Genomic DNA, 22,411 nt, shown 5'->3' with positions numbered 1-22,411 from the left:
CCAAGATACTTTTTCCAGTCTTTGCCTCATGTCTCACCCAGGTTTTTGTTTGTTTATTTATAGAGTTGGTTAAGAGGAAGAGAAAGTCAATTGGACGTACTGTTTAACTTACAGGACGGCTTTATTGATCTTCCTCCTTTCTCCCCATTAATCATGAGAGGGCTGTTACGGATGGCAGAGTGTGTCTGGATATGTATAATGTCCAGAATGCCATGATTTTCTAAAATTAATTCTACAAGTCTTTAGAACAGGATCATGCAGGAAATGAATATACCCTCCTCGTAACTTACGCATATAACTGTTCATTTTGAACAGTTTTTATAGGTCTTATATTCTGCTAGGTAATAAAGTCTAGTTTATCTTAAGACAGAAAGGAACAAAAAATCAACCAACACTTCCATTAAGGGTCTTATGGTAACCCGCAATACTTTTTCCAAGCAATGAAGTATGAGTTCACCTTTTGCTTCTATCCTCATCTGTATTTTTGCTTCCCAAGGGCAATCAATCCCGACTTACTTTACAGAAGAAAAATGGAAAAATATATGCTATCCTAAAACAGGTCAAAAGCAAGCTGAAGCGGTTATATTAATATCAGAGTAGGTTTTAGAGCAAAGAATACAACCAAGGTTAAAGGAGCTTATTTTATAATTTAAACAGGTCAATACATCAAGAGGACATAATAATTCTAAAATTTGGGCACCTAATAACAATGTTTAGAAGTACATGAAGCAAAAACTGATAGAAATAAATCTATGATTATTTTCAGAAATGCTAATACTGTCTCAATAACTGATAGAAGAAATGGGCAGAAAATCAGTAAGGATTTAGAAGCATGGACAATGTTAACCAAATTAACCTGCCATTGCTAGAACACTCCACCCAACAAGAGGATAGACATTCTTTTCATGTGCACAGGAAGCATTTGCTGGGGCAAGCCATTTTCTGAGACATACAATGAATCTCAATAAATTTAAATGGATTTAAGTTATACAAAATTTGTTCTCTGGCCATAATGGAGTTAAATCAGAAATCAATAGCAGAAGTATCTTTGGAAAACCCCTAAGTTTTGGAAACCAAATTGTAAACTTATTCAATTGATAGCTTAAAGAAGAAATCAGTGGACAAATTAGAAAGTATAGTGAATTGCCTAAAAAATGAATACAACAGGGGCACCTGGGTGGTTCAGTCAGTTAAGCGTCCAACTCTCGATTTCGGCTCAGGTTGTGATCTCTGGATTGTGGGATGGAGTCCTGCGCGCAGGGCGGAGTCTGCTGGAAATTCTCTCTCTCACTCCCTCTGCCTCTCTCCTTGCTCATACAATTTATTTATTTAAGTAAATAAATAAATAAAATCTTTTTAGAAAATGAAAGCAACATATGAAAGTCTGTGAGGTGCCATTGAAGCATTATGCCGGGGAAATTTATAGCACGAAATGTCTATATTTAAAAGAAGAAAGGTTTTAACTTCAGCTTCCACTTTAAGAGACTAGAAAAAGAAGACAGCAGAAATAAGGATATAGAAAATATCAGAGCAGAAATCAATGAGTCTCACTAAAATTGGTAAATCTTTAACAGGACCAATCAGGAAAAAAATGAGAAGACACAGATTGCTAAGTTCCAGATAGCTTCACTATTGAATTTTATAAATATTTAAAGAAGAAATAGTACCAAGTCTACAAAACTCACCCAGAAAATCTCAAAAGAATATTTTCTGACTTATTCCATGAGACCAGTATTACTCTGAAACCAAACTATACAAAAATATAAGGATACTACAGACCAACATCCCTCATGAATATAGATTAAAAAAATTCTAAACAACACTTTACCAATTCAAAGCCAACAATATATACAAAAGGATAATGCCTCTTGATCAAGCCACTATTAAGAAAATGATAGTCCATAGTCTGGGAGAAAATATTTACTATACATTTCTCTGGTATCCCTACTATATCAAAGAAACCCTCAACAATTAATAATAAGAAATTTTTTGAGTGGACAGAAGATTTGAATGAATATATCACTAAAGAAGATATACAGGTGACATGTAAGTAAATGAAAACATGTCAACATATTAGTCATAAGGAATTATAAATTAAAGGCACAATGAGATAGTATTACACACCTATTAGAATGACTCAAATTATAAAAACTAACTGACCATACCAAGTGTTGGTGAGGATATGAAGGAATTGGGACTCTTACACACTGCCGGTGAAATATCAGATAGTCCAGCCACTCTGGGAAACAATTTGGTGGTTCTTTATAAAGTTAAACATACATCTACCATGTGATCCAGCCATTCCCCTCCTAGTTACTCACACAAGAGAAAAGAATGCTTATTTCCATTCAAAGACTTACATATGAATGTTCATAGCAGCTTTATTTGTGACAGTCAAAAGTATAAACAGCCAAATGTCCATTATCATGTGAGTGGATCTGCAAATTACAGTACATCCTTGCAATGAAGTCTATTCAGAAATATAAACAAGTGGGAGATTGCTACAACAACATGGATGATTCTCAACAGAATTACGCTGAGTCAAAGAGCCTGACAAGAAAGAACACACAGTGTATAGGTACTCTATTTATAGAAAATTCTAGAAAGTGCAAACTTTATGTATAGTAACAGAAAGCAAGTCTGGTGCTACCTGGGAATGGGAGAGAAGAACAGTAAAAGGCAGAGGAAAAGGATTGAAAAAGGATGCAAGGAAGTTTTAGGGGTGGTGGATATATTCACCATCTTGATTGTGGTAATAGTTTCACAGGTATACATATATGTGTCTATTTTTTAAAAATTTATTTGACAGAGCACAAGTAGGGGGCAAGGGAGAAGCAGACTCCCTGCTGTGCAGAGACCCTGCCGAGGTGCTCAATCCCAGGACCCTGAGATCATGACCTGAGCCGAACAAAGGCAGACGCTTAGCTGATTGAGCCACCCAGTCGCTCCTATATGACTAAATCTATCAAATTATACATTAAACACAAGTTTATTGTATGTCAATTGTATTTCAATAAAGCTGTTTGAAGAAAGAAACAACAATTTCTACAACATGGAAGATTTCCAAAAGAAAAGAGAGCTCTAAGTCTAACAATATCCTTATTTCAGGGCAGTAAAATATTGGCATAAAATTGTATGATTTCAATATCCAATGACAGAAGAACACTTAATGGAAAATTATATTGTCTCCATTAAAGTGATAATTCAATCACATAATGTTATTTTAAAATAGCAGAATATAAAATAATGGATGCATTATTTTATTTATTTCTTAAATTAACATATAATGTATTTATTTCAGGGGTACTGGTCTCTGATTCGTCAGTCTTACACAATTCACAGCACTCACCATAGCACATACCCTCCCCAATGTCCATCACCCAGCCACCCTATCCCTCCCTCACCTCCCACCCCAGCCTCCAGCAGCCCTCAGTTTGTTTCCTGAGATTAAGAGTCTCTTATGGTTTGTCTCCCTCCCTGGTCCCATCTTGTTTCATTTTTTTCCCTCCCTCTCCCCATGACCCCCGCTCCACCTCTCAAATTCATTATATCAGAGAGATCCTATGATAATTGTCTTCCTCTGATTTACTTATTTCACTTAGCATAATACCCTCTAGTTCCATCCATGTCATTGCAAATGGCAAGATTTCGAGGTTTTTTTCTTGATGGCTGGATGCACCTTTTTAAAACTACATTGCAAAAAGGAAACTGACGGCGGAGACAAACATGAGCTGGGTTTATAGCATGATTCCACCATGTACTTGCTCTGTTATCTTGAATTCTTTAAGCTTAGGTTTCTCATGTATAACATGGGGATGACAATAACTTTCTGGAAAAACTGCTGTGAAGATTAAATGTGAAAACTACAAAGAACATGCCTGGAACATAATAGGTACTCCTAAAAGCTACCTTATTAAAAGCTGTTGTGTGTGTACGTGGGGGAGGGGGGGCGGGGGCAAAGTACCTGGAAGAGAGTGACAAGTTTTTTAAAGATTTTATTTATTTGAGAGAGAGCACAAGGAGGGCTGGGGAGAGGGAGGGAGACTGAGGCAGAGTAGAGGAATAAGCAAACTCCGCACTGAATGTGGTGCTGGATTCAGGGCTTGATCCCACATCCCTGAGATCAAGACCAGAGCCGAAGTCAGGTGCTTGACCAACTGAGCCACCCGATTTTAAACAGTGCTTGTGTTCACCAGTAAACAGGGAAGAAGGATCTGGGGGGGGCAGGGGAGAGTAGGGGTTTTATAGTTCCGTATGACAAGTGAGAACACTCCCACATGTTAGGACATTTGTGTTGAACGTGGAAGTGGTTCCAGCTTTTGGAGAAATCCAGATGACCAAGGAAGCCCTTTTTAAAACCCCAATATGCTTTCAGACGTGATCTGTGATACACAAAACTCATGATAAAGAGAGCCACGCTAGCAGATGGTTTTCCACGCGACAGAAAGAATTGTTTGTTGCTAAGGACTGGAAGGATAGTTCTTTTTCTAAGAATGGCTCCTCCGGGGAGCCATGTTTTCATAATCTCCCTTTGCATTCAGTATTTCAGGAATATTCTTGTTCTGTGTCTTGAGGGTCCATCCTGCCCCCAGATGAACACGTGAAGAATTAAATGGTGCTAAATGGAGAGAAAGGTGGTTCGGCTTGTATGGCCGTCAGGAGGGATTCAGGCAGGAAGTGAAAGGATGGTAAATACCAGCAGAATCTGGCTCCCAGGAAATCTCCTTGCCTGAGGGTTTCCTACCCACCAGAATTCTTGGGTCATTTTAGGGACCAGCCTCAAATAACAAGCTTCCAAAGAGTTTCAGATTTGAACTAAGAATGGAACTTTTGCAAATATGACAAAGGCCTCCCCAGCTTTATGGCCACCTTGGGCCTCCAGTCAGGTAGGCAACAGAAGGCAAGCCTTCCTGGAAAGTTCTGCTTTGCTTTTGCATTTTATTGTCATGATTTTTCACAGTTTGTCTCATGTCACCTTGTTACTTAATTCCCACACCTCCAAGGGAAAAGGAAAAATGTGTAATATTTTAATATTTATGTTACAGATACTTAACATTATGTTTCTACATAGGTGTTGCCAAGATAGTCAAGCCAACCTTTATTTATGGAAGGTAGAAAATATAAATCTGTCTTAAATCTTTCACGAAAGGAAGGTCTTAATATTTCCAGAGTTGATTTTGGTGCCTACTCTTGGAGAGTTAGGAAAGGGTTGTCAATACAAGGTGTCATTGTTTTAGGTTTCCTATCCATGAGCTGCTTTTTTTCCCCCAACTTCCCTCTCTTTTGGCAACTTCTCCTCGCATTCTGTCCCACATTTGGCCCTGAGTCAGTTGAAAGCTTTGCAAGTTGATTTTCCATTCCCATCTGAATTTTAGCTTAGCTGTGGAACTGTTTTCCATGTGTTTTTAATCATTTGTCCATGTGTTATGAGCTTATAGGGACAATATGGTTCCCCCAAGCTGCCTGCATTGTATAAGCAGAAACTGGCAAGGTAGCCAGTAGGGAAATGGTTTTCAGACAGATGCCCCCTACACTCATTTCTGTTGGTGATACACCACCCTCTTCTTCCAACTGGAGGAAAACAATTTACAAGCTGCGTAAGTCACCTAACACAGATAGAGTCCTCTGGCAGGGGCTACCTTTTCTAGGTGTATAATTTATCCTCAAAGAGCAACCTGCCTAGGAACTGTGGCTGGTAAGACAAAGTTCAAAGACCTACTCTGAGGCTGTGGCCAGGCTGGGTTATAAAGAAAGGTTTATTCTGAGTCTTCCCAGAGTCCATGGAAATTTGGTTTTAAAATAGAGTCTGAATGCAGAGAATTAAGGGTAAGTTCTCCAGGACAAAGAGATAGCTCTTGGAAAGTAGAGCCCAACAAGGCCGCATGTCAGAAGTTTCCGTCCACATTTTTATTGGATTTGGCATGTTAAAATGAGCACTCGTTAACCTCCTGAGTGTCGAGCATGGGACCAGGCACAGAAAAGAAAGAGAAAACTGCATTTAACAAAATCCCTGTTCTCAGCTGCTGATAATGCCATCTCCAGCAAACGCAGACCTTGCCTCCTGGGAGCCTCCTCTCCTAGTTAGGAAGACACACATGCGCCCAAATTAAGCCAAGTCTGAGGAGTCACCAAATGGCCAAGTAAAGAAGGGACCTGGCTTCTAGAATCCCAAAGAAACTCTAGTGTTCTGAGTGAGACACCCCTTGTAAATCCTCCGCTACCCAGGGAGCTGGCCAGATGGTTGTTCTGCTCTTATAGCTTAAATCTTCAGGATTTTCATAGCTGTTTTGCCCACTCTGACCTCCTTTTCTCCATTTTCTTTAGGACCAGATTTATGAGAAATGAGTTAAATATTGCAGAGAATTGCAACAGCTACGAGGAGGGATGGGTGATCCTGGGAAGGAGGATTTAAGGAAGTGCTGAAGCCAAACTCTGCGTGGGTCGATGTATCAGGGGATGTGAGAACACGGAGGTTGTTTGAACAATTCTTTTCAAAACTTGCCCAGGAATGCAGAAGATAACACCAAAGTGTAGAACCTGAAAACTTGTGAGAAAGAAAGAGACATTTTTAAAAGATTCAAAATAAGGAAAGGTTGTATAAATGCTAGTGGAGGCAGCCATGGAGAAGAAGAAGGTTGATGGGGGAGAATATTCGCTACGGTAGATTGGAAATGGTGGAATGCAAGGGCAGAGTGGAAAGGAGAAATGAATCAGGTTGCTGGGATCGTTGGATGGGAGAGAACTCTCCCATCTGCTGGCTTCCATCTTCGTCCGTGGAAGAAGGGATGAGATCATTTGCTGGAGACCATAGAGGAGTTGAATGGTCAAAGGCTGGAGACAGAGAAGTTTTTAAAATAATCTGTAGAGAAAATAAAGACAGAGTTGGCTAGAGTAATAGGAAAATTGCTGGGCAGTACAGAGGGTTCTGTTAAGAAGGAGGGTAGTTACTGTAGAAGGAACCCTTATCTGCCACTTTGACATTGACCCTGCCAGCATTCCACAACCCAGGTGTGGCCCAGGGACGGTGACAGCTAGGTGATTCCAGACCTGGAACTCCACTAGATGGGTGCAAGAGAAGGGCAAAGGGGCAAGAGAATTGGGAGTATTGCAAACGTTTGAAGTGATGGGCCCTGAATCCAACCTGGATAGGGAAGGAAGTGAAGACCAGAGAGCTTAGAGATCGTCATCCACTCATTTTTACAACCAGTATTTTGAGCGCCTACCATGCGGCGGGAACTGTTCTAAGGCCTGAGATGGTGTTTCCAGGAGACACAGTCCTACTTTCATGGGCTTTAAAATCTAAAGTGGAGACAGATGTTCAACCAATGTTCAGACAAATCACCATGTAGCTACAGCCGTGGTAGGACTATTATAAGGATAACAAGGAGCACAGGGAAGGACTCTACAGAACTGAAACAACAGGAAGTGATTGAGAGAGAGAGAGAAAGAGAGAGAGAGAGAGATTGTGAAACCCACCGTGTAGAGGTGGAGCCTTTCCTGATAAGAACGGAGTCGAAATGGAGGGGGAGGGAGAGCCCAGGGAAACGGAGGTCATCAGACTTCAATAGGGTCTTGAATGGGGCAGCATGTCACGCTGATGGCCTGTTTTTGGGCAGAACCATCCGTGCAGACGCAGACGTCATGCAGGGTGACAGCAGGATTTGGGGTAAAAGAAAGGCAATGAGCCCAATGAGGAAGGCAGCGCAGGTGGTATTGTCCCTGACAAGGTTTAAGGACCTGGAGTGCTTGCGATCCTATTCCAAGCTGGAAGGCAGAGTTGGGAATCAGATAAAGGTTTTCTGGCTTTCAGTCCAAAGTTACTTGCCTTTACATTACTCTCTCTGAGAGCAAACCCCGTGCAGAGGGAGAAGTGATCAAGGTGAATTTTAAGGATGGAGAAGAGGCGCATGACAGAGGCTTAGCATCAGTGACTGTAAGTTGAGGCTGTGTGCAGTGGGGACGGGTGGGTGGCGGGATGGTGGGGCACACTGTGACGTTGCATCAGCTGTCTTGGCCTTCTTTTAGATTTTCAGGAGCCCTCACTACCATCTGGGTAAGTAGCTGATTAGTCACATTTCACAGTGATAGATACATTCCCAGTTGCAAAAGAAATGGAACGTTTCTCCAAGGCGCGGGAGTGTTTGGGACAGAGAGCCGTAGATCACTGAAACAGCCAACGGAATAATCTGACCCTAAAAAGTAACCTGGGGATCAGTGCCTAAAAGTGAAAAAGAGGGATTTTTGTGACGTGCTGCACCATTTGATATATATCCTTTTTATTGGCTCCCTATTTGGTTCTCTTTGAGTGTATGTATTAGTTTTCTGGGGGTGGGGGGCGTAACAAAGGGTTCCAGACTGGGGGACTTAAAAAACAGAAGTTTATTTTCTCACAGTTCTGGAGACTGGAAGTTTGATATCTGGGTGCTGGTAAGCCTGTGCCCTTCTGGAATTTCTCTCCTTGGCATGCAGACTGCCATCCCTCCTGATGTCTCCGCGTGGTCTCCCCTCTGTGTCTTTGTCTTCATCTCTTTTCCTCATGAGGACACCTGTCTTGTTGGGTTAGAGCCTACGCTAATGGCTTCATGTTAACTTCATTACCTCTTTAAAAGCCTTCTTTTCAAATACGGTCATATTCTGAAGGATGAGGAGGTTGAATCTGCAACACGTAAATCTTAGGGGGATATGATGCAGCCCATAACAGGTGATAAGTTTAAAAGATCGAATATAAAGAAGTTGATAACAGTGTCCATGGCAGGACAGGAAGCCTGGGAGGTTACAGGAAATTTTTCCATTAATTGTACAATTTTTGTACTATTTGTTTTGTTACTGCAAGTATTCACCTTGTAATCAAAAATAAGAGAAAATTATTGCATTGGTTACACATCTTTGCACTCAACACCTTTATCTATTTACCTGTCAGAGCAAGGAAGAAAGAGAGCAGGGGCGGGGTGGGGAGGGGCAGAGGAAGAGGGAAAGAGAGAGAATCTCAAGCAGGCTCCATGATCAGCTTAGAACGCGCCCTGACTCGGGGATCGATCTCATGACACTGAGCTCATGAACTGAGCTGAAATCAAGAGTCGGATGCCTCACCGACTGAGCCACCCAGAGACCCCCAACACCTGTTTATTGAATAAAATTAACATAAACACAGTGCGACTGTCCGCCATGCCTTTGGAATTTGGACCTACTTGAAGGTCTTTGATTAGTACAGGAATGGTACCTGCCAAGGTTTTTTCCTCATGTAACTAATTCTGAAGAAACAGAGGGCAAACTATAGACGGCAAACTCCAGGGGGCCCGGGCAAGGACAGCCTCACCATTTTATCCCCAGGACCACGCACAGTCGGCTCTCATATGTGCGGTATGAATGAATGCATCAGTGAGAGAACAGCTTCGGGGAATGAGTTCTTCCTAATGTTTCAGTTCCATAGAAAGCAGCAGGGAGGGGAGTGCAGAGGGGAGAGTTCCATTATTTTTTTTTTTTTTAAGATTTTTATTTATTTATTTGACAGAGAGAGACACAGCTAGAGAGGGTACACAAGCAGGGAGATTGGGAGAGGAAGAAACAGTCTTCCTACCGAGCAGGGAGCCCAGTGCGGGCCTGGATCCCAGGACCGTGGGATCATGACCCAAGCCAGGAAGGCAGACACTCAATGACTGAGCCACCCAGGCGCCTCGAGTGTCATGTTTTGAATAATTTACTAAACTAAATCAAGGTAATAGGTTTAAGGGGGAAACCACTTGCCCTAATATGCTCTAGTCCTTGTTCTTTGGGAAAAAAATAGAAAGATTCTGCCTACTTTGGGCCTCCTCTACAACAATCCAACCCTCCACAATCCTACTGTGTTTCCATATTTTGTAAAGAGAGGTAGCTAGGGAACAGTGGCATGCACCCTAAGCAGATTTCTTTCACAAATCCATTCACCCAAATTCCTTTTTCTGGTCTCAATTCACCTCTGATGCTCACCTCTGACCTAACACGGCCTCTCGCTTTCTGTGGTTGTCTGGGGTTTCCAGGAAAGAACTTAACCTCTTTGTTTCTCTTTAAAGAGCACGAGACATTTTATAAACCCCTTCTGAGCTTCTGCAAGAGGGGAACAGAAAAACACAGCATTCATGTCCTCTCAGGGACGCTGGGAGCCCCACCTGGTCCTCAAGACAGTGTAGTGTCTGGGAAAACCAGGTCAAGTTGAAAACGGTGTTCGGGTGATGCTGAACTTGAGTTGTCAATGCGGAAAGAATGAATGAGGAGTTTAGTCCCCCTGGTCTCATGCAGGTTTGAGGTTAGCCCAGGAAGTGGACTTAGCTTATGTAAGCCCGGGCAGGCCTGCCTCTCACCCTGGCATTTGGTACTAAGTCCACCAATAGTCCTGTGGTGCTCTCTCCACACTGCCACCTGCTGAGTCTGGAGGTCCCCTCCTCACCTTCCTCCATTTGGCTTCATCCAAAAGGGGAAGTAACTAGATGCCTAGGTCACAGACAACCCACAAAGGCAGCGTTGTTTTATTAAAAGATACAAACTGTTTACGCTCTTAAGAGTAAGCTACAATGTGTCATATACATAGTTTCAGATTTACTGAAAAGACGTGGGGTGAAAGGTGAACGTCATCTGCCCTTAACCATAAAAGACAGGGATTGAAGACAGACTTAAGTTCTCATCACAGAAGGCTTTGCTAGCTTTTTCCTTCAGGATATTGATACATCTTCCCAATGGGAATGATAGGACAGCAAAAGTAAATTCTGCACGAGTAATTTTTATTTATTTTTTAAGATTTTATTTATTTGAGCAAGAGAGCATGAGCAGGGGGGAGGGACAGAGGCAGAGGGAGAACGAGGCTCTCCCCTGAGCAGGGAACCTGCCTCCAGGCTCGATCCCAGAAGTGGGGAAACATAGCTGGTGTCCAGATTATATTTATAATCAGGGCAGAGTGGCCAGCTCTGGAAAGGCTTTGTCATTGGATAGTTGAGGGGAATCAAGAAATTCAAATAGAAGGCAACTTAAGAAACTACGTTAAAAAAAATGGCAAATACTAATGCTCATTTAATATAGATCAAGTGTATCTTAATTCATACTAGCCCGGGTCCTGTGGGTATTTAGTAGAGGCAAAAGATGTCTCTTCTGAGAGAATTCTGGAAAATGACGGTCCATTTAAAAATAGCTCATTATTGTAAATAAAGGAACTCACTTCGGGCTTTATGTCACAGCAATCAGGCATGACTATTAAAAGGAACACAAATGTCTGGAAAAAAGATTCCAGTGGGTCAATTCTTGGAAAGAAGGCTTAATCAGTATGAAAATGGGGACAATGTTCCAGGATTATGTGCTACTAAAAGCAAAGAAGATGATAATTAAATTAAAAGGGAAGAAATATAAGCCAGTATGGGATTAATTCCAGTGGAAATACTATTCAAATGCTGTGGGGGGACAACTCAATTCAATTCTGGGATTTCGCTTTTGTGGATCTGTTTCTTTCCCATGCCCTTGGGTGATTTATAACCTTTTTGAATGAGAGTCTTGTCAGCTAACAAATTTTCCTTTGGTTCCTGAAGATGGGTGCTTGTCTCCCTCTTTAATTAACCTGGTCATCAATTACCGTGGAATAAGGAAGATGATGTGGATTCTGTCAGGTAAAGAACTGACCAGCCAGTTTTAGGCCCTGAGCTATCAAACCTGGTTCTTAGAATCCACGTTTGCAAGTCTGGCTCTTTGTTTAGAGAAAGAGAACAAAATCAATAGGGTGGCTTGAAGGAGACATTTTTCCCCCCATCTGCCCTGAAGGCTGCTGAGCAATCCATTAGGGAGGATCCTGTTGAGAAATTTGTCAACAATTGAAAGGGTTTATCTGATGGCTGGCTAGTTGTGAAATTTAGCATCAAGTGTTTGATTCTTCAAATGAGGGGGTTAATTTGGGAGCTGGGAGTTTCCTTGCGTGAAAAGGGAGAATGTCTTCCCTGCATCCTGTCGGCAAACAAAAATCAACCACCCCAACTACCTGTAAGTGAGAGGGAGAGTCCTCCGCTCAACAAAGTTAACATTCTCCTGTTTCTTCCTTTTCCTTCCTTATAATTTTGATATACTTATTTGGCTGACTCGTGTGTGTGTGTGTGTGTGTGTGTGTGTGTGTGTGTGTGTAAAGCCTGAAGACTTGGGCATTTGCTAAATGCATGCCTTTAATTTTTATCTGATATACTTCCGTCATAAAAACATGTCTTGTCTTTCCGATCCTAATACAAAGCAGATGCACCACAAATGTTTGTTGACTCTGGTCCTTCTTCTAATAACAGTGATGGGAAATCCGGGAAAAGAATGTGTTGTTTTCTCAGAGAAGGCTCTGTAAATCTCAGACGATAGATAAAGTGCCAGCTAATTACCCCCTGAGTCTCAGGCTTTCACTGGTGCCTTCTTAAATACACAAAACTCAAGTGAAGGCATGACACCATTAGCACTACATAATTCAAGCAAACAATAAATGTGTTTACTGTGCCTGGCTACTGACCACCTGCCTTTCCGTCCCACAAGGCAGGTATCTATATATAGGATCTCCTTGTTTGCATTCCCGCAGAGAGCGAGCCTTTCTCTCCTTTAGGCCTCACCATCTGTGAAAGCGCAAGAAGCTTGGGCCCCTGACAGCATGTGTCTTCTCTTACTTCAGCTGCTGGTGCTCCTGCCTCTAGGGAGGGCTGCACAGCGAAATGGCCGCCCAAGTCCTAGTTCTGTCTCCCCTGTGCTCCCAGAAAGGGATCGCAGAGAGCTCCCCCTTGACAACCACGAGGATGCCGAGGAGAAGCCAGACCTTTTTGTTGCAGTGCCCCACCTCATAGGGGTAGGAGAAGGCCAGAGGCAGAGAGGGAAGATGCTATCCAAGTTTGGCAGGTTCTGGAAGAAGCCCGAGAGAGACCTGCATCCACCCCAGGACTTGGTCCCTGAGCGGGTCCCACCTGGGACCCACACCGTCACCCAGCCCAGAGATGGGACACGGATGGAGAAATCTCCTCTTCGGGAAGAGGCCAAGAAATTCTGGCACCACTTCATGTTCAGAATGAGCCCAGCCTCTCAGGGGATCATCCTGCCCATCAAAAGCCATGAAGTACATCAGGAGACCTGTAGGACAGTGCCCTTCGGCCAGGTATCGGCTCTGGATGAGGGAGGGGATCAGAGTTGGCAAGAAAGGGGAGGACATCTGGAGGTGGAGAGTTGGGGAGGAGGCTGCTGGGAGCCTGATTCTTACCTAACTTCCTGATTGGATCCTTGGGTATTTGTCATAACATGTGGCAAACTATCATTACACTTTCCAAATTTCCTTCTAACTCTCCATTGTCTCTTGGTATTCCGGAGATGCTGTGAGAATGGTGACGCTACTGTTCAGATGAGTAATTATTCCTATTGATGGCACAGACATTTGTCTTAGGGGGTTTAACTTACTTATATGCTGGAGGTGTTCTATCTGGAAAGATAAGTAAGACAGTCCCCTCAGTTAGGAGAAGTGGGAACTTGGGAGTGCCAACCAGAACTTCTCTCTAGCTATACCTCTATGCTCTATTGGGATGTGGACAAGCAGGTCGACCCTACTTGTAGATAAGGTGGGAAACACTGACTCCTAGCCAAACACTCACGTACACAAGTATCTCAGTCTTAATCCCCTGCATTTCCCACCCAACTATTTCATAGGCTGTCAGATGGAAGTCGTGACATTGTTTCTATGGTTACGATGGCAAAAATGATTTAATTTAACTTACTTTCTCATAAGCTTTCAAGAAATAATATCAGTGTGAGGTCACATTTTCTCCCCTCAGAAACACCTCCTACTTCCTGTCATGTTGGCTGACTTATGGTTATTGTGATCAATTCTGCACTATTAAGACAAAGGGACATTTTCTACTAGCCGCTTCCTCCAGTCAGTCCTGGCAAGCCCTGCACTCCAAATGTTAAATTAAATTGAGACACTGCATCAGGTCCTTAAACACGAAGATACTGAACCCAAAGCAATGCAGGGGAGAGTAAAATTTTACAGTCCAATAATGCTACCCAATTAAACAGGCAGTATTATAAGGTAATTGACTGTGTAAGGCAGTTAAGTATTCTGCCTGAAACGGCAAGGATATGTAGCAATAAGTCCATTATCAAATAATAATGACTGCTTTGTTGGCCGTGTGCAATTAGAAAATTGCTCCCAAGAAATCATGCAATTGAATTTCCTTTGAAACTCTTATTTTTAATTCTATTGCTAATTAAACTAAAATTAAGGTGTTTGACTCATATGTCTTGAAGGGCACATAAAGCTAGGTGAAGGGGGATGGGCGGGGCAAAGGTGATGTAATGTATGGTGATTTGCAGACGTATCACTTTGTCCCATGCAACTTCTTAGATTTGAACGTACTATAGGCCCTGCAAAATAGTATAGAATTCATCTTGATGTTCTGATCTGCTCTATGAGCTGTTGAACAAACACGGATGGAGAATCTATTATGCGTAATGCACTGTGGGGCATAGAAAGATAAGGCACATTATTCGTGTAGGAAGTTAGTCATTAGAATTTTTCAACTGGCAACATTTAATTAGACAAAATTTCTTCAAGTTTGGATGTAAGATGTAAAGCATTTTCTCATTAACTTGGGGATTTCCTAAAGGCTCATTTAGTAATCTGTCCAATAAAAGAAATTTTAGTTGAGGTGGCTTTATGCCCTAGGAGATTAACCATGGCTCGGATATTGTAATATATGTCAAACTAGAAAGTTTTTGACATTTTAGTCTGAATTATCTTCAGACTTAGAGTCTTTTTTGCTTCTGCATCACGTGTGTTAATGAAATGACTCAAAATGACTGAATGGAGATGTTTTTGCCTTGTAGACAATCACCCATGAAGACTGTGAGAAAATTGTTGTACAGAACAACCTTTGCTTTGGAAAATGTGGGTCCATTCATTTACCTGGAGCTTCACAACACCCCCACACGTTCTGCTCCCACTGCTCGCCTGCCAAGTTCACCACGATGCACTTGCAGCTGAACTGCACCAGCCTTGCCCCTGTGGTCAAGGTGGTGATGCTGGTGGAGGAGTGCCAGTGCAAGATGAAGACTGAACCTGAGCATGGACACCTCCTCCAGGCAGGCTCCCGGGCAGAATTTCATGCCCAGGATCCCTTCATCCCAGGATTTTCTACTTAAAAAAATCCCACTATTATCTTTGAAAAGCAAAACTGTAGTAGCAAAGGTGCTGGATTATTCAGCTTGGAAGTGTTAGCGAGTGCACACTATTTTAAGGGAAAGGTAAGGTTCAAAAGTAGTGAGATAGAACAATTTAGAGGCAATGGTGTTCATCTAGTTGTGGGTCTATGTTTGGGTTCTACTTTTGGCTCTGCCCCCCCTGGCAGGAGGACGTTAAGGAGTTGTGGAAGCTTTCTCCATCTTAAGGGCTTCATCTCTACGTAAGGGACTTGAATCAGATGATTGCTTAAGTCCTTTCCGCTACAATATTCCATGACCTAGGGTCTCCACATTCTGGTAAAAGTCCTCCATCTGAAGTTGGAAAAGAAAGAAAGTGGGCCCTAAAAATGGGCTTCTTTAGTCAAAGCACCACCAAAAATACATTTCTAGTTTTGTAGGGCAGATTCTTTGCATTTCAGGCTGTGTTTTATTTGCTTCCATCAGATGATTATTTACCTTCCATGGATGTAAGGAGTAACTTGCTTGGTTGCCTCATAGTTCTTTGGATACGCCCCATATAAGGTTGTTAATGTCAGGTCCTTGGCTTTGAAGAAGGAGCGGTAATGTTACTTTCAGTGGTTCACATAGGGACAGGGAGCAATCACTGGAGGCCACGCAAGTGTCTCCATGATGGGGGAATAAAAATATATGACCTGCACTACCAGGCTGAAAGGTCAATCCAGAGATGCCAATGAAAGTAACCTAAGAATTCCAGTGGACGTCAAATTACATAAACTGCTTGGAAATGGAAACAATTTACTGGTGAAATTCTTTATCCCTTTTGGAGTAGGTAGTAAGTTAGAGTTCTATGTTGGGATGATGTTTTTTTGTTTTGTTTTTGTTTTTGTTTTTGCTGCATTCTAAAAACTTCATATTACAGATTTTTATTCTGTAAATGTCATACTTGCAAGGTCTGAAAATATTCTGAATATTTTAATGTATTAAATTTTAGTGTATGAAGCATTCTGGGAAATGTCATGGCATTCAATTGTCTTAAATTTTGTCTTAATGGTGCTTTTTCTGTCCCATAACTTAAAGGTGCTATCTGGAGGCGGCGTACCTGGGGTATTTCTCATATGTCTTCTGAGGCTAATGATAGTACCCCAAGTGTTTCTTCTGACGCTTCCAGCAGTCCTCTGTTAACAGAAAAATCACTGTCCTAGTGGTTCCCTTTCTTCTTCTGTATTTATTTGTATTCATACATTGCATAGACCTGGCTTTCCCTCACACTATTTCTTTTTCTGTAATCATCCTTTAAAAATTTCATCTTAAAATTATTTTGATTATTTGAACCTTATTTCTCACAGTATACACAAAAAGGTGTTTCCCAGAATATTGATTTTTTTTAAAGGAATCAAGGTCTACTTTAATTCTATTTCTCTTTAATCACACCATCTAACCTGGCGTTCCAAAGAAGCAGATGCACTTATATTTAGTGTATATTCTACATTGAAATAATAGAATATGTGATATACAGATAAATACGTGGCATTTACATCAGAATATATTATACCCTTCGGTGGTCAAAGACAACCTAATTGGCCAAGATATGGCCATAAGGATGAAACTGTTAAGCATTAATGATATCCCAGCTGGTCAATATATTTTGGTGCCAAGAGCTATTGAGCAACTGTCTTGTTTGCAATTGCCTAACCCTGATTATGTAAACCTATCCCTGCCAATTGGACTGTCCTTCTTACATGCTTGCAAATCCCTTTTATTTATCCTTGCAAATAGACTCTCAACCCAAGCCCCAAACAATCATCCATCTTATTCAAACTCTGCTCTGCTCTTCATTCATGTGAATTCAAGATGAGACAGTGGAGAGTGGTATCAGAATTGACCTTCATAGTGCAAACCTCATGAGACTGCCCAAGTTCATCCATTTTTACTGGTGAGGAAAAAAAAAGGCAGTTCTCAATGGTTCCACATAATACACAGGAGCGTGGACACCTGAGAGGAAACATACAAATACTGAACTTCTATTAAGGGCCAGATATTATTCTGAGTCTCTTACATAAGTTATAGATTAGAAAACTTATATAATACATCAATACATATATAATCTTCATAAAAATCTTTTTTACAATTTTACTTAAATTCAGTTAATTAACAAATAGTGTATTATTTGTTTCAGATGTAGAGTTCAGTGATGCATCAGTTACATACAACACCCAGTGCTCATTAAATCCCCAGCCCTCCTCAATGGCCATCACCCAGTTACCCCATCCCCCACCATGCTCCCCTCCAGCAGCCCTCAGTTTGTTTCCTGGAGTTAAGAATGTCTTATCGTTTGTCTCCCTCTCTGATATGATCTAATCTTATTTTCCCCACCCTTCCCCTATGATCCTCTGTTTTGTTTCTTAAATTCCATATATGAGTACAATCCTCATAAAAGTCTTATGAGGTGGGTAAATACCTTATTTTTATTTTTATTTTTAAAGATTTTATTTATTTACCTGAGAAAGAGAGAGAGTGAGAGAGAGAGAGCATGACAGGGGAGAGGGTCAGAGGGAGAAGCAGATTCCCTGCTGAGCAGGGAGCCTGATGTGGGATTCAATCCTGGGACTCGAGGATCATGACCTGAGCTGAAGGCAGTCACTTAACCAACTGAGCCACCCAGGTGCCCAGTAAATACCTTATTTTACAGGTAAGGAAAATAGGCCTTAAAAAGTTTAAGCAACCAGCCTAAGGTCATTTAGAGCATATTTTCTATTTGTATTAAAATATTTGCTCATTCATTGCCCATCAGTTTAGATCTATCTCTTTGAGATCTCTTGCCTCTAGGCCTCAGAGCTAATTTCTTTGATCTCTTGCTCAGCAATCTTATTTAAAGGACATCAATGTTGCCTCTTGAAAGAGAAATCATCCCTTGGTCAGGTTCTTAGCCAAGCATTACCCTAACTTGAGAGGGGGTCATGGCAATTCCCTTATCAGTCTTGGTCTCATTTTCTGCCCAGATAGGATGAGGGTGATAATTAATTACTTCAAAATTATTGTGGGAACACCTGAGTGGCTCAGTCAGTTAGGCATCTGACTCCGGATTTTGGCTCAGGTCATGATCTCAGGGTCGCAAGACCGAGCCTCATGTCGGGCTCCACGCTCAGTGGGGAGTCTGCTTGAGATTCTCTCCTTCTCCCTCTTCCCCTGCCCCTTCCCCTGCTCATGCTCTCTCTCACTCTCTAAACTAAATAAGTAAATCTTTAAAAAAGTTATTGTGATGATCAAATGTAAAAAGCAGCACATCAGAGAGCTTTATATTCTAAAAAATCTGAGTTCACTCTTTTCCATTCAGATGTTCTTTCTTTGAAAAAAGTTTTGTTTCGAGAAATTCAAAATACATAGAAAAAAGTACAAAGGACATTATAGCAAACACTCCAGTTCTTACCACCAGAATATTTGACATTTTGTCATCTCGTGCGCCTGGTCTTTTTTTGTTAAAAAAAAATAATAAATTTCACATATAAATAAAGTCCCCTCCAACCACCATAGGGTGTCCCATCCCCCAAACCCCTGACCTCTCAAGAATGCTCCCAGGATTCCAATTTATACTTTCAATACCCTTTTATATATATTTTAATATTTATTTGACAGAGAGAGAGATCACAAGTAGGCAGAGAGGCAGGCAGAGAGATGGTGAATCAGGCTCCCTGCTTAGCTGGGCTACATCCAGGGACTCCAGGATCATGAGTTGAGCCAAAGGCAGATACTTAACCAGCTGAGCCACCCAGGCACCACTTGTAACAGTTTTTAAAGGTTTTTAAAAAAAAAAAAAAAATATATATATATATATATATACTTTTATCTGGATTCTAGAACCTTGGCATTAAGTATTCTCCAGAGAGTGGTTAGCTTAGCTTTGATAATTTATTTTTTCAATATACGTAGTCTCTTTAAACTGTCAATTTGATTCCTAATTAAGAATGTCATGCACCTTCTTAATTTTTATAAAGGATCTATTGTACGCAAGACACTGGGCTGAGAACCCAGAGATAAGCAAAAATAAATAAGACACATTTCCCTCTGCCCTGGAACTTACAACATTGTAACAGAGGTAATTTGTGCAAATTATAAAGCAATAATGGTAGTAATAATAATAGGAGCTACCAGTTATTGAGGCCTTACTATGTGTTCACATGCTTTCTATTCCTCATCTCCTAGAAATAGAAATTTCATACCTTTTTTTTGACAAGGGGAGTGGGTGTCAGAAAGCTTCATTCATTCAGTCCACAAATATTTACGGTGGTGATGAGACTGGTCACTGTTCTTGGTACCAAGAATGTAAATAAAGGAATGCACGATTATTTGAATATAATTCCTGACCTTGAATAGTTTACAGTCTGGGAACAAACAAATAAATATATTTGTTTCCGTAAAGCTAGAATGATGATCTTCCTACTGTGCCCTGCTTCCACTTCCTCAGTGAAGCCCCCCTTAAGCCCTACACAAGGTCAGTTTAGCTCCTTGCCTGATTTCATGGTGCTCTATGCCTTCACTTCTCACACTTGTTTCGGTTTCTCATTATACTATTATTTGTGTCATTAATACTCAAATCCGAAGCTCCATGAGAGCATCGATCGTACTGGTTTTCTTTCACCACTGTCACCAATGCCTGGGAAAGTGTCTAGCAATAGTAGGTACCAATGCAGAATTTCTGTCTGCACAAAAGAAACAATAATAACAGATATCATATGTTGAAGGTGTATCATGCACCAGGCACTGTGCCAACCACTTCATATACATCATTTCATTTAAGCCTCAGGAAACTTTACAAGGTAAGGAGTACTGTATTATTTTATAGGTGAAAATGCTCATATAAGTTAAATAATTCTCGGGGCACCTGGGTGGCTCAGTGGGTTAAGCCTTTGCCTTCGGCTCAGGTCATGATCTCAGGGTCCTGGGATCGAGCCCACATGAGGCTCTCTGCTCTGCAGGGAGCCTGCTTCCCCACCTCCCTCTCTGCCTGCCTCTCTGCCTACTTGTGATCTCTGTCTGTCAAATAAATGATAAATAAAATCTTTAAAAAAATAAGTTAAATTATCCTCCCAAAGCAGAACTGCTCAAGGGCTTCAGAAGTGGAATCACTGCAAAGTCCCAGATCATTCCTACAAGGCTACTTGCCTCAAGATAAAAATTAATAAAAAAAAAAGTAAATCAATATGTGTATTTCTATATGCACATTACACATACACATATCCATACATATACATATACATATATATCTACATCTACATATACATATACATAAACATAACACATACATACACATATAGGGTTAAACTCCTGATTTATCCACTACTCTATCCCTTCTCTGATTCCCACAGCCCATTATCCATGCCTGTCTTAAAATGCTTAATCAATGAGGATGCCTTCAACTCAAGTACCAGAAAACATGACTCAGAATAAATTAAATTATAAGGGGTCTTAGTATTTCACTAACAAGAAGCATGGAAGGCAGCTAATTTCCTGGTTGGTCAAGTCAGAAGCTCTACCATTCTTTCAAGAACTTGAATTCCTTCCATCTTTCTGCTCTGTCACTCTCAATGTATCTTCCACAAGCTAAAGCTCCCCTCAGTCACAAGATGGCTGCCACACTTCCAGACATCATAGGTCACCATTCCCACACCAATGTCTATAGTAGAAAAGAGGGATTCGCTCCCACTTTGCATCCCTTTTATTTATTTATTTTTGCATCCCTTTTAAAGAGCTGAATAAAATCAGTTACATTGAAGATAATAAAACAATGGAACAAAACCTTTGCTCTGATAGCAAGGAATAAAAAAGAAATGAAGGTTGAGTAGGCAAACAACAGTGTCTGCCACAGCCCTTTGCCACTTTTTAACTTATGTCATCATTATTTATTTACTTATCTTTACTTCTAAATTGTAAACTCCCGAATAACAAGTTCCATATATTTTAGATCTTTATTACCCCTCTGGTTCTAATATAAGGTTCTGTTTTATATAGTATATTATTTTAATACATTTCAAATACATTAGTGATACTGTTTTAGATATCATATTATGTACTTACATTTTAATATTTGTATCCTGGCCTATATATAGAAACATAAGCCTATACATACATAAAATGAATGCTCTGTACACATTAGCTTAATGAATGAGTTTCAGGAGCTGCTCTTGGAAGACTAGGTAGTATAGATAGTGTGGGGAGTTTTGAATGACAGCCAACAGGTTTTAAGGACGTATTTGGTAGGCAATAGGGAGTTTTTGAAGGTCTGTGAGCAGACTCGGATGGCATGGGTTTATAACAGTCACACCAGAGGGGCTCATGAACCCCCCGAAATGTGCACATATGTTGCAGGTATGGGCATCCTTCAGGGGAGAGGGTCCAGAATCCTAATGAGCTTCCCAAAGATATCCACGAGCCAAAAATCTCAACAGTGGGTATGATGAATTGGAGTAGAAAGAAAGCACGGGGGCCAGAAGAGCTGGAAGAAACCGTGGAAATCATGTGCACCAACCCCCTCTGACTAGAACTCCAGAAAGTCAAGTTTCCTCTTTCGGAACAAAGGATGAATCTGAAGTACACACTGGTGGGTCCTCTTCACCCTGTTTCATCCAGTGCGCACATCCAGGAGCTTTGTAGTGGTGAAATGTGTGAGTAATAATTTCCTGAGCAATGGAATGGACTTTCCTGTAATACGAGTTCTCCAAAGCCGGCCCCAATTAATCCACCCACATCTCTGGGAGGCAGCTCAGATTTTCGTGGAGTGCCTGCCTCCCTCTTACTCTGTTTTGTTCCTCTTCCTTTCCTCCAAAAGAAACAATCACCAGTGATCCACCTGTGGGTGGGGACCCGGGTTAATATTTTACAAAGAACTTATCACAGGCTCCTCTCGTCTACCAGGTAAAGGAAACACACCTCTTTATGTCCAATATTTAAAGAACCAGAATTTCCAGTAAGCGCTTTTTCCTAGTCACAATTCTATTACTAAAAGGAAACCTGCATCCTGCCCAAATCTCAGGCAAGAAATAGGTGAAGACTTAAGTGGATAGACAGATTTCACATTTTGCAAATATGCAAATGATATTTTGGGGCTTTTCAGGACCAGGGAACACAGTGCAGACCTATACATGAAGTGGTTCCCAAATGTGCAGATATCACGAAAAGAGACTTTCTGCCCCCATTCTCCTGCTCGCTTACAGAAGAGATTACGAGCCCTGGCACAGCTCTGAGGGAAATTACA

The 22,411-nt window shown here is 41.2% G+C and overlaps 1 protein-coding gene across 1 annotated transcript; it reads left to right on the top strand.

Annotated features, from left to right (window-relative positions):
• Window positions 1-11,975: 11,975 nt before the first annotated feature.
• On the top strand, window positions 11,976-15,423 carry CER1 (cerberus 1, DAN family BMP antagonist). Its single transcript, XM_047700881.1, has 3 exons — window positions 11,976-11,994; window positions 12,587-13,126; window positions 14,848-15,423. The coding sequence occupies exons 2-3, from the start codon at window positions 12,632-12,634 to the stop codon at window positions 15,160-15,162; spliced, it is 810 nt and encodes a 269-aa protein (XP_047556837.1). The 5' UTR covers window positions 11,976-11,994; window positions 12,587-12,631; the 3' UTR covers window positions 15,163-15,423.
• The last annotated feature ends 6,988 nt before the right edge of the window (window positions 15,424-22,411 follow it).

The sequence above is a fragment of the Lutra lutra genome, chromosome 13, assembly GCF_902655055.1.
Source record: "Lutra lutra chromosome 13, mLutLut1.2, whole genome shotgun sequence".
Lineage (NCBI taxonomy): Eukaryota > Metazoa > Chordata > Mammalia > Carnivora > Mustelidae > Lutra > Lutra lutra.
The sequence above is the reverse complement of the archived record's forward strand: the minus strand, read 5'-3'. Positions and strand labels throughout refer to the sequence as shown.

What these genes read in the sequence shown, in the direction of transcription:
- CER1 (XM_047700881.1), top strand. Translation starts at nt 12,632, where the DNA reads ATGTGTCTTCTCTTACTTCAGCTGCTGGTGCTCCTGCCTCTAGGGAGG. An exon ending in GGACAGTGCCCTTCGGCCAG is followed by an intron (nt 13,127 to 14,847) that starts GTATCGGCTCTG and finishes TTTGCCTTGTAG; the next exon opens with ACAATCACCCATGAAGACTG.